The 14,448-nt window shown below is 41.2% G+C and overlaps 1 protein-coding gene across 7 annotated transcripts in view; it reads left to right on the top strand.

The window, feature by feature from the left end:
• The window catches only part of LOC134339998 (myb-like protein X), a 57,260-nt gene that overhangs the window by 27,528 nt on the left and 15,284 nt on the right, over positions 1 to 14,448 (top strand). For 5 of the 7 annotated variants that reach the window (XM_063036853.1, XM_063036854.1, XM_063036858.1 and 2 more), the window contains 3 exons: positions 3,797 to 4,066; positions 8,765 to 9,031; positions 12,071 to 12,339. In XM_063036853.1, coding sequence (XP_062892923.1) covers positions 3,797 to 4,066; positions 8,765 to 9,031; positions 12,071 to 12,339 — 806 coding nt within the window. The remainder of the gene's footprint in view (positions 1 to 3,796; positions 4,067 to 8,764; positions 9,032 to 12,070; positions 12,340 to 14,448) is intronic. The other 2 variants (XM_063036855.1, XM_063036857.1) reach the window with 2 other exon arrangements.

A 14,448-nucleotide genomic window follows, 5' to 3' on the forward strand; every position in this document is an offset into this window, starting at 1 on the left:
AACCTAGTGATGGTTCTAGTTAGATTATTATCTTTATGCGGCCTGTAAGTTGAGGGCAGAGCTGGAGTCTGATGTACTGGAAGCGCAAGCAACGAGAATCCGTACGGCAGTGAGGTTAAGTTGTGTGCCATATTTGAGCTGTGGAGTGCATCGACTGGATGCCGATATCCCCTGCACAAATTGTGTTTACAAACTTACTGGATTACCGAGGACTCAACCCTCTCTGAGAAGATCATATAACACTCTCATCGGGCTCATTAGCCGGCTCTGCTAACAGCCGCGTGACTCAGCGGTGCGAAGACCACTTTTCATATATAACCACATAACCATACAACCATTACAACACGGAAACAGGCCATCTTGGCCCTTCTAGTCCGGGACGAACACTTAATTTTCCCTAGTCCCACCGACCTGTACACAGACTATAGCCCTACTTTCCTTTCCTGTCCATGGATCTGCCCAATTTAGTTTTAAGGGACAACATTGGAACTCCCTCAACCACTTCTGCTGGAAGCTCGCACTACAGCTACCACTCTCTGAGTAAAGAAGTTTCCCCTCATGTTACCCCTAAACTTTTGCCCTTTAACTCTAAACTCATGGCCTCTTGTTTGAATCTCCCCCACACTCAATGGAAAAAACCTAACCACGTCAACTCTATCTATACCCCTCATAGTTTTAAATCCCTCTATCAAGTCCCCCTGAACCTTCTACGTTCCAGAGAATAAAGGCTCAACTTGTTCAACCTTTCCCTGTAACTCAGGTGATGAAAGCAGGTAACATTCTAGTAAATCTTCTCTGTACTCTTTCTATTTTGTTGACATGTTCCCTATAATTTGGTAACTAAAGTTGTACACAATACTCCAAATTTGGCCTCATGAATGCCCTTGTATAATTTCGACATTACATCCCAACTCCAATACTCAATTGTCTGATTTATTAAAAAAAAACAGCAATTCAAAAGCTTTCTTCACCAACAAATCCACCTGAGATTCTACCTTCAGGGAACTATGCATCATTATTCCTAGATTCCTCTGTTTTACTGCATTCTTCAATGCCCTACCATTTACCATGTATGTCCGATTTTGATTAGTTCTACCAAAATGTGGCACCTCACATTTATCAGTAGTTGTCTCCATCTGCCATTTTTCAGCCCTCTTTTCTAACTGGCCACAATTTCTCTGCAAGTTTTGAAAATCTCTTTCATTATCCACAACACCATCTGTCTATGTATCATCTTCATAATTACTCATCCAATGTACCACCCCATCATCCAGATCATTAATGTATATAACAAACAAAATTGGACCCAGTACAGATCCCTGAGGCACATCACTAGTCACCGGCCTGCAATCTGACAAACAGTTATCTACCACCACTCTCTGGTGTCTCCCATCCAGCCACTGCTGAATCCATTTTACTACTTCAATATTAATACCTGACGATTGAACCTTCCTAACCAAGCTTCGTTGTGGGACTTTGTCAAAGGTCTTCCTGAAGTTCATATAGACAGCATCCACCGCTTTACTCTCGTCATCTTTCCTATTAACCTCTTCAAAAAATCCAATAAGATTTGTCAAATAAGACCTTCCACGCACAAATCCATCTTGACTGTTGCTAATCAGTTCCTGGCGATCCAAATAATCATATATATATCATCTCTAAAAATACTTTCCATTAATTTCCTCAACACTGACGTCAAACTCACAGGCCTATAATTACTAAGTTTACTCTTAGAACACCTTTTAAACAATGGGAAAAAAAATATGAGGTATACGCCAACCCTCCGGCACCATCCTCGTTTCTAATGGCATTTCTGTTAGAGCTTCTGCTATTTTCACGCTAACTTCCCTCAAGGTCCTAGGGAATATCCGGAGACTTTTCCACTTTTATATTCCTTAAAAGCTCCAGTATTTCCTCTTCTGTAATCATCATAGTTTCCATTACTTCCCTACCAGTTTCCCCTATCTTACAAGATTAAATATCCTTCTACTAAATGAATACTGAAGAAAAGAAATTGTTCAGAATCTACCCCATCTCTTTTGGCTCCTCACATAGCTGCCCGTTCGAATTCTCTATGGGCCCAATTTTATCCCTCACTATGCTTTTCCTATTAATATAACGGTAGAAACTCTTGGGATTTATTTTCACCTTACTTGCCAAAGCAACTTCGTATCTTCTTTTAGATTTTCTAATTTATTTCTTAAGATTCTTTTTACATTCATTATATTCCTCGAGCACCTCACTTACTCCATCTGCTTATATTTATTGTAGGTATCTCTCTTTTCAGAACCAAGTTTCCAATATTCCTTGAAAATCATGGTTAATTCAAACTTTTAACCTTTCCTTTCAACCTAACAGGAACCTTAAGATTACATACTCTCAAAATTTCAAATTGAATGACCTCCATTTCTCTATTACATTCTTCCCATAAAAAAAAAACTTGTCCCAATGCATTGGTCCTAAATCCTTTCGCATCTCCTCAAAGTTAGCGTTTCTCCAATGAAAAATACCAGCCCTGGGCCCAGCCCTATCCTTTTACATAAATATATTGAAACTAATATCATTGTGATCACGGACCGGAAGTGCTGTCCAACCCAAACCTCTGTCACCTGACCTATCTCATTCCCTAACAGGAGATCAAACACTGCCCCTTCTATCGTTGGTACCTGTATGTATTGGAGCAAAACCTATCCTGAACACATTCTGAAAACTCAAAACCATCCAGCCCTTTTACAGTATGGGCTTCCTAGTCCATGTGGGGAAAATTAAAATCTCCCACAATCGTAACTTTGTGTTTGCTACAAATATCTGCTATCTCCTCACAAATTTGCTCCTCCAATCCCCGCACCCCATTTGGTGGTCTATTATACACCCCATAAGAGTTACTACACTTTTTTTCCCATTCCTCAATTCCACATAAATAGCCTCCTTAGACGAGCCCTCTAATCTATCCTGCCAGAACACCGCTGTAATATTCTCTCTGACAATCAAGGCAATAAAAACAGGTATGTCTCGGGTCGGTATGATTTTTGTTTTAACCAAACGAGAGCGTCGTGATGTTCGGATGAAATAAACCTCCATTTATGCGAATGTTCTGTGAATATTGTCCATGCACAATTATCATTGGACAAGAAAAAGTAGATCATATAAAGCATAAAATTATAAATCAAGTATATTTACTAGCATTCAGCAGCAAGAAAAGTTTAGCTGGTACAGTGCAGCTACCTTATACATTTTAAACAAATAATTTCGTCTTCTTAAGATTTTTTTTTAATATAACGACGTCTTTGGCAGTCCTATGAAACTTCTGGAAACCTTCTCAAAACAATCTATTTAAACAGATAAAATGAAATCAAACACATAGGGCAAAAATATCAGCCTATTATACCTACATGCAATTATCAAAATATATATTAAAATATGAATTATTTAAAGTAAATTGTCAAATTCAGTTGGATGTTAGTACACATAAATTTGTATATTTCCCATCCAAGATCACGGAGCCGCTGTAACCTATCCATGCATCCCCGAAGGGTACGTGTAGGCCAGGTTAGGAACGCCTCAGCTAAACTGTTTTGATAACCACGCTGACCTGTGTATTTTGTATCCCCTCTAAGTGAAATGACAACAGCCTATGTAATGCGCAGGTGGTTGTAACCGTGTTCATTAAGTAATCTTGGTAAATGTTTGTTTCATACATTTCTATCTGAAAATTCTCCTCAATGTCGCAGCCACAGAGACGAGTGAACAACATTCGGCCATAATAACTGAACTGAAATTCTAATTTCATCTCTAGAGTTTAAAGAAGACGATGACTTAGCTCAAGAAATTACACTGGATTCATCAGAACAAAGGGAAGAACACCAGGAAGACCGCAATCAATCTGATAATGATTCCAAACAAAAGCTGGATGCTGATCAAGACCAGGACATATCCCTGCCATGGACCGGGCAAAAGCCTGAAACGGAAAGTGAAAGAGCCATCGCCAATAAAGCTAATGAAGTTGAATCATCGCCGATATCAGACGCGGAGAAGCAGAGTCCCGAAGAGAACATAAGTGGAAATGGTAAGGTGTTTTGTTACAATCTGCTGCCAAAAAACATGCGTACTCGGAATAATAAGTGGACAAATTTGTTCATTGTTCTCTGGAACAGCGAGAATGGCTTTCGTATCTCTACAGACATATTGATTAGCTCTAAATCAATATTTGTAATGTATCATTATTTTTAAAAAATGCCCCAAGAGCAACACACTAGTTGCTGGAGGAGCTCTGTAGGTCAGGCGACACCTATGGAAAGCAGTAAACAGTTAACCTCCTTCAGGGCACCATTCCGAATCTTACACTGTTGTATTTCATGTCCAAGGAAAGTTCGTGAGAGAGCGAAAATTCCGTGGGTGAATTACAAATCAACAGCACACCATACTTCTTCGCAGATTGCAAAGTTCTCCTTGGTTAGTCGGCTCGAATTGATTGACCTAACAACTGCGAGTTTATGTTCGTGTTCTAATGAGCATGAATAAGCCGAAGACAGATTTTGAGTGTTGTTCACACGTATGGCATGAACAAGAATGATATATAAGCTAAATGTGAGTGTGATTCTGGAAGGTAGTTTTCAATAACAGTATTATTGTACTTGGATCAGCATCTTCACAGAGGGTCAGCAATTGGCAAATTTGAAGCCCGATATGTTTTTCGCATGCGAAATGTGAACCTGAAGAACTGTTTGGCTCGCGAGTGTCGAAGGACCAACCGTGTATTGCTTCAAGTGAATGTCCATTTACGCTATGACGAAACTGGTTGCATACCTGCTGGATTTATACTGGATTCAGAAATTGAAAATGAAGAGGTTGCTGAACGACAAGTTGCCTCGTCTTGTCACTTACTCGTGCTCAGCAGCTTGGTAGAACTGTGCTTGTCGACAATTTTTTACTGTAAGGATATGGCTTTCATTGGTCTGAGAGCTAGCAATCTGCTCACATCATGATCTCTGCAGACATCACAGTAGCCGGCCATAGCTGGAGTTCCATGCTCTGGGAGCATCTGTAACACAAGCCTGTACAACTGTTGGCTCCAAGTCGTGTTCTTGCTGGCACGCTGTATGTAGATAACCCCACAAGATGTGAGGTTGTAATTGATCTGGTATTGGGCAATGAACTAGATCAGGTAATAGGTCTCTCAGTCAGAGGGAGCATTTTTGGAGATAGTGATCACAATCCGAATCAGGTTTATTATCAGCGGCAAATGACGTGGAATTTGTTAACTTAGTAGCAGGAAATAACTAGTTTATTTTCCATCTCCTTTACTAAGCACTGGAGAGGGATAGGAGCAGCCAAGTCGGCAAAACGTTTAAATCGAGAAAGTGGAAATATGATGCTATCAAGCAGGAGCCCACAAGCATAAATTGGGAGCAGATATTCTCAGGAAAATATACGAAATATATGGCAAATATTTAGGGCATATTTACGTGAGGTTCTGCATAGGCATGTTCCAATAAGACAGGGAAAGTATGATAGGGTACAGGAACGATGTTGAAAACCTAGTGAAGAATCAAAGTAAAGATTACGAAAGGTTCATAAAACTAGATAATGATAGATAATGGTCTTGGCGAGCAGGATTAAGAAAAACGACATGGAATTCTACAGATATTTGAAGAGCAAGAGGAGAAGACGTGAGAAAATAGGACTAATCAAGTGTGACAGTGGAAAGGTGTGTATGAAACCGGAGCAGGTGGCTGAGGTACATCAGGAATACCTTGCTTTAGCATTCACTGCTGAAAAGGAACTTGGCGATAATATGGATGGCTTGCAGCGGAACAGAAAGCTTCAGCATATAGACTTTAAGATGGAGGATGTGCTGGTACTTTTGGAAAGCATCAAGTTGGGTACGTCACCGGAAACGGACGCAATGTACTCCATATACTGTGGGAGGCGAGAGAAGAGATTGCTGAGCCGCTGGCAATGACTTTTCCATCATTAAGGGGGACGGGAGAGGTTCCGACGTATTGGAGGCTTGCAAATGTTGTTCCCTTATTCAGCAAAGGAGTGGGGATAGCACAGGAAATCATAGACCAGTGACTTTTACATCAGAGGTTGGTAAGTTGATGGAGAAGAGGAAGGATTTATGAACGATTGAAGAGGCCTAATATATTTAAGAATAGTCAGCATGGATTTGTCAAAGTCAGGTCGTGCTTGAAATTTTTGCCTGATTGAAATTTTTGAGGATGTGACTAAACACATTGATGAAGGTAGGCAGTAGATGTAGTGTATATGGATTTCAGCAAGGCATTTTATAAGGTACACTATGCAAGACTTATTGAGTATGTAACGAACATGGGATCCAAGGGGACATCGATTTGTCGATCCAGAATTGGCTTTCACATAGAAAACAAAGAATGTTTGTAGACGGCTCAAATTCGGCATGAAGGTTGGTGTCCAGCGGTGTGCCTCAGCGATCTGTTCTGGGACCACTTCTCTTCGTGTTTTTTTACAAATTACCAAGATGAGGAAGAGAAGGGATGAGGTAGTAAATTATTGATGACGCTAATGTTGGGAGTGGTATGGATATTGCGGAGGGCAGTCATAGTTTATAACCGAACGTCAATATAATGCAAACCTGGTCTGCAAATTGGCAGGTGGAGTTCAATCTAACAAGTGTGAGGTCGTCCGTTTTGGTCGGTCAAATATGAAGGCAAAATATAGTCATAATGTTAAGACTCTTAGCAGTGTGGAGGATCAGAGGGATCTTCACGTCCCACTCCACAAGACACTCAAAGCAGCTGCGCAGGTTGACTGTGTGGTAAAGGAGCAATACGGTGCATTGACCTTCATCAACTGAGGGAGTGTGTTCAAAAGCCGAGAGGCAATGTTTCATCTTTGAAAGACTCTGGTCAGACTCCACTTGGAGTTCAATACTCATTTCTGGTCACCTCACTATAGGCAGGATGTGAAAATTATATAAAGGGTGCAGAGAAGATTTACAAGGATGCGACCTCGATTGGGGATCACTCCCTATGAGAATAAATGGACTGAACTTGGCCTTTTCTTCTTGGAGCGAAGGTGAATGAGAGGTGATCTGATAGAGTTGTACAAGATGATGAGAGGCATTGATCATGTGGATAGTCAGAAGCTGTTTCCCAGGATGAAATGGCAAACAGGACAGGGCACTGAGTTAATGTGCTTGGAAATTAAATAAAAAGGAGATGTCAGGGGTAGGTTTCTGATGCAGTGAGTCGTGCGTGCGTGGAAGGGGCTGCCGGCGACATTGGTGGAGGCGAATAGAACAGGGTCTTCTGAGAGCCTCTTTGATCGGTACATGGTGCTTACGAATAGAGTGATATGGATAACCATAGGCAATTTCTAAAACACGTACATGTTTGGCACAGCATTGTGGGCCGAAGGACCTGTATTGCACATTAGGTTTACTGTGTTTCTATGGTTCTGTGTAAGCAGAATTTGCTATGCCTCAAAGTTGATTTGTAGCGTGTTGCTGCAGGAAGAATTAACTTCGGTTGTATTTTGATTTGATTAATTTAGAATTTATCTTCCAATTGGCAACGCAGACTATAGCGAAATGTTTTATTTCCTTATGCAAATCATCATTAAAATTTCCTTCCAGAAATTTATTGAAATGTTGACAAACTCCATAAAATTCCACCAGATGATCGGGCAGAAATTGAAGCATGCCAGTTGATGGACTGTGAACAGGAGAGCGATGCAGAGAGAGAGAGCGAGGGCGGGCGCCGATGACAGTCAACTAAATTTGTCACAATTAGCCAACAGTCGAACAGCAAATTTGAAGATGTTATAACAAATTACCTGTATGAAGATCAACCAGTAACTTTACCAGAATCAGAGTGAAAAGGTTCGGAAAGCATGACTAAAGAAAATGTTAAGACTTGTTTCGTTATATACTCCTGCGAATGAAATGTTTACCAAGCTCAATTAATAGAGAACTTCATCGTTCATACCTTATAGCTCTGGAAATGACTCAAGTCTCACAGAATACATTTTACTACGTTCAAAATAAACAAGTATCACAATGTAATTTTCGAAATTCAAAGTGCAATTAGTATCAAGCTACGTACGTCGTAATTCCTGAGCTTTTTCTTACAACAACAGCCACGAAACAAAGTAAACCAAACCCCACTGCGTTAAACATCGCGTAAAAGCGGGGAAACAATACTAGCAAAAAACTCAGATTGTAAAACAGCAAACCGTAATGTCATAAGATATATAGCCATTCTGAAAATAAAACACACTATCTTTGGCTGCATGCAGAATTGCGAACTTGCGACTGGAACAATAACTTAAGGAATATTGTCTTAGTAAATGTTGCGCATTGCATCACATCACTGACTTACTGATAAGTTTTAATTTCCAAAAGGTAGTGATCGTTGGAATTGAAGCGGCGATGTAACATTAGAGAAAGCCCGCAGTTCCCATTTCAGCGAGCGCATGTACAAATGAAAATTAAAGTAAACCGTCGGCCTGTTAGGTGAAATATATTGAAATTCGTGCTTATAGTAGTTCCCATATAGATGCAAAATGGGAAAAAGACGACGATTATTTTTTTTAGATCAATGTGATTATGAAGGGTGTACGTGCGTTATGTTCCCTAGGTTGTAGTTGTGTTGATTAAGTAATTTTGGTGAATGATCTTCTTCATATATTTCAAGCTGAAAATTCTCTTCAATCTCGTGCCATGGAGACGAGTGAACGACATTCTTCCGCCATAATTAACCTGAATCTCTAATCTCCCCTCCAGATTTTAAAGAAAACGCTGGCTTGCCCCACGAAATTACCCGGGAAGCATCGAAAGAAAATGAACAACAGGAAGACCGCAATCAACCTGATAATGATTCCAAGCATAAACTGGATGCTGATCAAGGTCAGTCGAATTCTGTGACATGGACTGGGCAACGGCCTGCTACCAAAAGTGAAAACTACATCGCCAATAAAGCTGATGAAGTTCATTCATCGCCAACAGCAGGAGCGAAGATGCAAATCCCCGAAGAGAACATAGTCGGATGCGGTAAAACGTTCTGTTACAATAGGTTGCAAAAAATGCGTATTAGGGATGACACATAGAAATTGTGTCAGCCGTGCTCTGCAGCGCTAGGACGAGCGTTCATATTACTGCAGGTGTATTGATAAGCTCTAAATAAACAAAATCAATTCATCATTTTTATAAGTATATTTAGACGAAGAAACACACACAGAATGCTGGGGGAGCTCTGTAGGCCAGGTAGCGCCTAATATAGAGAGTAAACTGTCTACTCCTTCAGGAGACCAGGGTCAGGGAAAGGTTGGTAGGGAACAGGAACCATGCTGGACAAAGACTGCTGAAAATCTAGAGGAGATGAAAAGAAAAGCATACAAAAGGATAAAAAAAAGTTTAAAAATGATAGAAATCTATAAAATTATAAAGCAAGCAGGAAGGATCTGAAGAATGAAATTGGGAGAGCCAGAAGGAGCCATGAGAATCCCTTGGCCGACAGGTTTAAGGAAACCCGAAGTCATTCTGCAAGTACGTGAACAGCAAGAGACTATGACGTGAGAGACTAGGAGTAATCAAATGTGACAGTGGAAAAGTGTGTATGAACTGGGGAGAGATAGCATAAATACTTAATAAATACTTTACTTCGGTATTGAAAGGTTGCGGGTATTGTGGATAGTGTGGAGGGCTGTCCATGTTTACAGCAGTATATTGATATGATATACAACTGGCCTGAGAAGTGGTAGGTACAGGTCAACACAGATCAGTATGAAGTGGTTCATTTTGGTAGACCAAATCTGATGGCAGCTGATAGTATTAACTTTAAGACGCTTGGCAGTGTGGTGGATCAGAGCGACTCAGTCCATAGGACACTCAAAGCTGCTGTGCAGGTTGACTGTGGTTAAGCAGGCATAAGGTGTATTAGCCTTATTCAATAATGCTATTGAGTTTAAGAGCCGAGACGTAATGTTGCAGCTATATAGGAACCTGGTCAGATTCCACTTGGAGTACAGTGCTCAATACTGTTCGCCTGACTATAGTAAGGATGTGGAAACCATTTCCCGGATGGTAGCAGCTGGAACAGTTTGGAGTTGGAGCGACTAGTGTCTCCAATGACCCTTCGGACGCTTTTTGCATACCTGTCTTTCTAAATGTCCTGAATAAAGAGACGCTTACATCTGAAGATGGGCTGTGCTATCCACACCACTCTCTACAGACAACTGAGATTGAGGGAAGTACAGTTCCGATTGCAGGCAGTGATGCAACCAGTCGGGATGCTGTCAGTTGTAGCCCTATGGAAAGTTCACTGCTTTTATGGGCCCGTCCTATATTTCTTCAGCCTTTGGAGCTGAAAGCGACACTGTTGCGCCTTTTTCAAAACACAGCCGTTTGGTACAACTCGCGTGACGTTCCCGGTGATGTTTATGCCTAAGAATTTCAATCTGCTCACCTTCTCAACACTAGATCCATTTATTTCAATAAGTATGAGAATGTTTCCTTTCTTCCTGCAATACACAGCCAGTTCCATTTTTTGGCCACATTGAGGGAGAAGTTGTTTTCTTGTCACCGCTGTTTCTTAGTGATGACTTTTTCTCTGCAGGCTGCCTCATTACTATTTGTGATTACGCCAATCAGTGTAGTATCGTTTACAAATTTAATCTGCCGATTCCTGCTGCGGATCGTGACACAGTCATGGAAGTACAGGGAGTGAAGGAGGGCTCATATTCAAATTCAGCTTATTAGCCGTCTCTGCTACCAGCTGCGTGACTCAATGATGCGAAGGTCACCATTCATAAACAAATATGACTAGGGTCGGTATGATTTGATAGTCAGCAAATCAGGAGCGTCGTAGGTTCCGACGTAAGAAATGTCAATTTAACTGATTGATCTGCAAGTATTGTCCATACGCAATTATCGGCGGGCAAGAAATAGTAGATCGTATAATCCATAAAGTTATTAAGGATGTTCATTAATTTGAGCTTCATGAAATAGTTACAGAGAGAAAGTAAAGAAAGAAAAGAAAAGTGTAAATTAAAGACACCATTACCGTTAAATCAATCTAAATTCGTACATGGCCGCTGATGTTCGTCTGTTCCGAAAACTGGAAATAACCATAACACACGGTGCTGAATTCTCATCACTGCTGACCGGTGGAGTTTCCCATCTTGGGCTCATTCGTCTCGCAAAGCACCGCTTGCAATCGCGTCTTCTCGTCGAATCTTCCGTTATTCTCTTTATCGCAACTGTAACCTACTGATAAGGAACAAGACTACTGTCGTTTATAAAACTCTTCCCCACAACTCTCTCGAACCTTGTCCCACATCCCAAAATCCTTAATGGCTAACTCACGGTCCTACGTTGAGCTGTGTACTTAACTTAGCCAAAGCGAAAAAAAAACAGTGTACAGCATGGCACACTGATATTACAGAAAACTGCTAATATAAACTAGTTCACCATATAGTAGAAGAAATGATAATCAGGGTGTCACATTAGGTAGCGCCAACTACAGTTAGCTGCTACTAATCAGCTACCACCTAAAGATTAATCAAATAAGCTGGTGTTCTAAAGATTTTTTTTTTGTCGTAACCGATGCCTTTTGTTATATCTCAAGATATTGTATTTAAATATTTTAAAAAAATGAATACATAGGATCCCAAAATATACCGATTAAACTGAAATACATTTGCAAAAATGTAAATTAAAATTCAAATTCTTTGAAGGCAAATCTCAATTTCAGTTCATGTCACTGAACATAGTGATGTATTTTCCCCGCATCCAAGATCACGGAGACTATCCAATATATCCATGTACTCGCGAAGAGTTTGTGGTCCTTAGGACAGGTACCACTGACCAACAATTTAGGAACGATGCTGCCCTAGCATTTTGTAGTTGTTCTAAGTGAAATGAAAACAATGGCTGTCATGTGCCAGTGGGTGTAGCCAAGTTGATTAAGTAACTTTGGTGAATATTGCTCATACATTTCAAACGGATATTATTTTCTTTGTCGCAGTGACAGAGACGAGTGAACAGCACTCTTCCACCGTAACTGACCTGAAATTCTAATTTCCCCTACAGAGTGTAAAGAATACGATGGCTCGCCTCCAGAAAATAGCCAGGAAATATGGAAAGAAAATGATCAACATCAGGAAGGGCGCATTCGATCTGATAATAATTCCAATCAGAAGGTGGATGCTGATCAGGGCCACCCATTTCTCAGTCATGGACTGGGCAACAGCCTGCTACCGAATACGAAGAAGCCATCGCCAATAAAGTTGTTGAAGTTCAAACACTGTCAACACCAGGAAAGGAGATGCAAAGTCCTGGAGAGAACAGTGTTGGAAACGGTAAGCGGTTTTGTTACAATATACTGCAAAGAAATACTAATCATAATAATGATGCGTACGAAGGATGATACATTGAAAATGTGTTAATCGTGCTCTGGAACGCCAAGACTAGCGGTTATAATACTGGAGATATATTGATGAGCTCTAAATAATCATAAGCAATTTATCATGTTGTGAAGCAACACACACAAAATTGCTAGAGGAACTCTGCAGTCAGTAAAAGAGCAAGCTGTCTACTTTTCTGGCCCAGGCACTCCTTTGGGACACCAGTTCGAATCGTACACTGTCTTATTGCATCCCCAAACGATAAACAAGATCCCGGGTGATGTTCTCATGTAGGTTCCAAAATGAGGAAGATATATGTGTTAGACATAAGTGTGGATGTCTCAAGTAATTGTCCAACATATGTCCCATTTTATTAGATCTGATTCTGCACGGTCAGTCATCCAGCTGGCAGAGTGGAAGCCCAATATTTTTGACGCATGCGTAATGTGAACCTGCAGAACAGATTATGCACAATCTTTGATACTGAAATGCAGACGTAAAAATACACATGAGAGTACGAAGATATGAGTAAAATTTTCCATTTCGAAGATTTCAAAGATTTCAAAGCTGCATGTACTGTCAGAGAAATGCATAAAATGTACATCGTGAAATGCTTTTTCTTCGGAACCAACCACGAAAACAGAGGAGTACCCCTAGAATGAGCGACAGATAAATATCAGGACCCCAAAGCTCGTTACCCTCAGCTACCCTTATTCACTCGCGTAAGCGGCAGCGAGCAACGTCCCCCTCCCCCACCGCCAAATATAAAGCGCACCCACGACCAGCACTCAAGCGTGAGCAAAGCAATGGCAAAGACACAGTCTTGCAGCTACCCCAAAGACCTCATTGTGCACACGATAATTCCAAATGTGCAGGCTCTATCGCTCTCCTAATCATGGAGAAAGAAGTGACTCCATTTTCAAACGAGCAGGGAGACATAACAATCAACTCGCTGGTTTATAATGTTAAAAGTACGTAATCTTAGGGCAAACCTTAGCGTGTCCAATAACGGCCGATCGTTGAGGCCTAGAGCGGGTCCCATTCCCGCAAAGAACCGTAGTCAGCGTGTAACTCCAGGTCAGGGTCTTCATAAGAACCCTGAAAGGGAAAAAATGACATATTAAAAATGGAAATAGAACTGTTTCCTACGATTCAAGCAAAGGAGACGCCCTTAGGTGCCATAATTACTTAGCTGCGCCTTATTTGATGTCAGTGAAAAAAAATGTATTTTACCAAATCCAAGATTACGGACACCATTGCGTCTATACATGAAATCCAGTATGGTCAGTGGTTCTTAGGATAGGGAACCGCGAGCTAAAATATTTGGGACATGCTGCTGTGGCACTTTGCATTTCCTCTTAGTGAAATGAAAATAATGTGTGCAATAAGCCGGTGGGTGTGACCGTGTCGATTAAGTACTAGTTGACTTCATTAACTTTGCCCTCAAGTTTACCTGGTCCATTTCCGACACCTCCCTCCCCTTTCTTGATCTTTCTGTCTCTATCTCTGGAGACAGCCTATCTACTTACATCTTCTATAAGCCTCCGGACTCTCCCAGCTAACTGAACTATTACTCTGCCCACCATGTCTCTTATAAAAATATCATCCTGTTACACGAGCGTGGCGGCGGATGAACCCAACTGCAGAACACGGGCGCGGAGTCAGGGTCGGGAGGGGTTATTGCCGTAGTAAGCGTGGAATCGGTATCCAGGAGAGTCCTTACCCGGAGTTGTGGGTTTGGAGAGAATCGAAGAGCGATGCTAGAGTTAGAACTGACAGACCTAAGAACCATGAAACGAGGTTACTCACACTGGAGTTGACCAGAAAGAGCCAGCCATGCATGGACCAAGCAACGAAAACACAGTAGTCTAACTCTTGTCATCCTGGGTTCTCTCCTGATTGAATACACCCCACCCGTCCAAGTCGTCCTTAGTCATGGAGAGCCTGTTCGGTCGCCCGAAGGCTTCCATACAGTGCTGGAAACATTGCCATTGCCCAGTCCGTGGAGTTCGCATTCTGTTTATTTATCCCTAGGCCTCCCGTCCAATAATCCTCTCCCTTCTC

This window comes from Mobula hypostoma, chromosome 31 (genome assembly GCF_963921235.1).
Source record: "Mobula hypostoma chromosome 31, sMobHyp1.1, whole genome shotgun sequence".
Taxonomy (NCBI): domain Eukaryota; kingdom Metazoa; phylum Chordata; class Chondrichthyes; order Myliobatiformes; family Myliobatidae; genus Mobula; species Mobula hypostoma.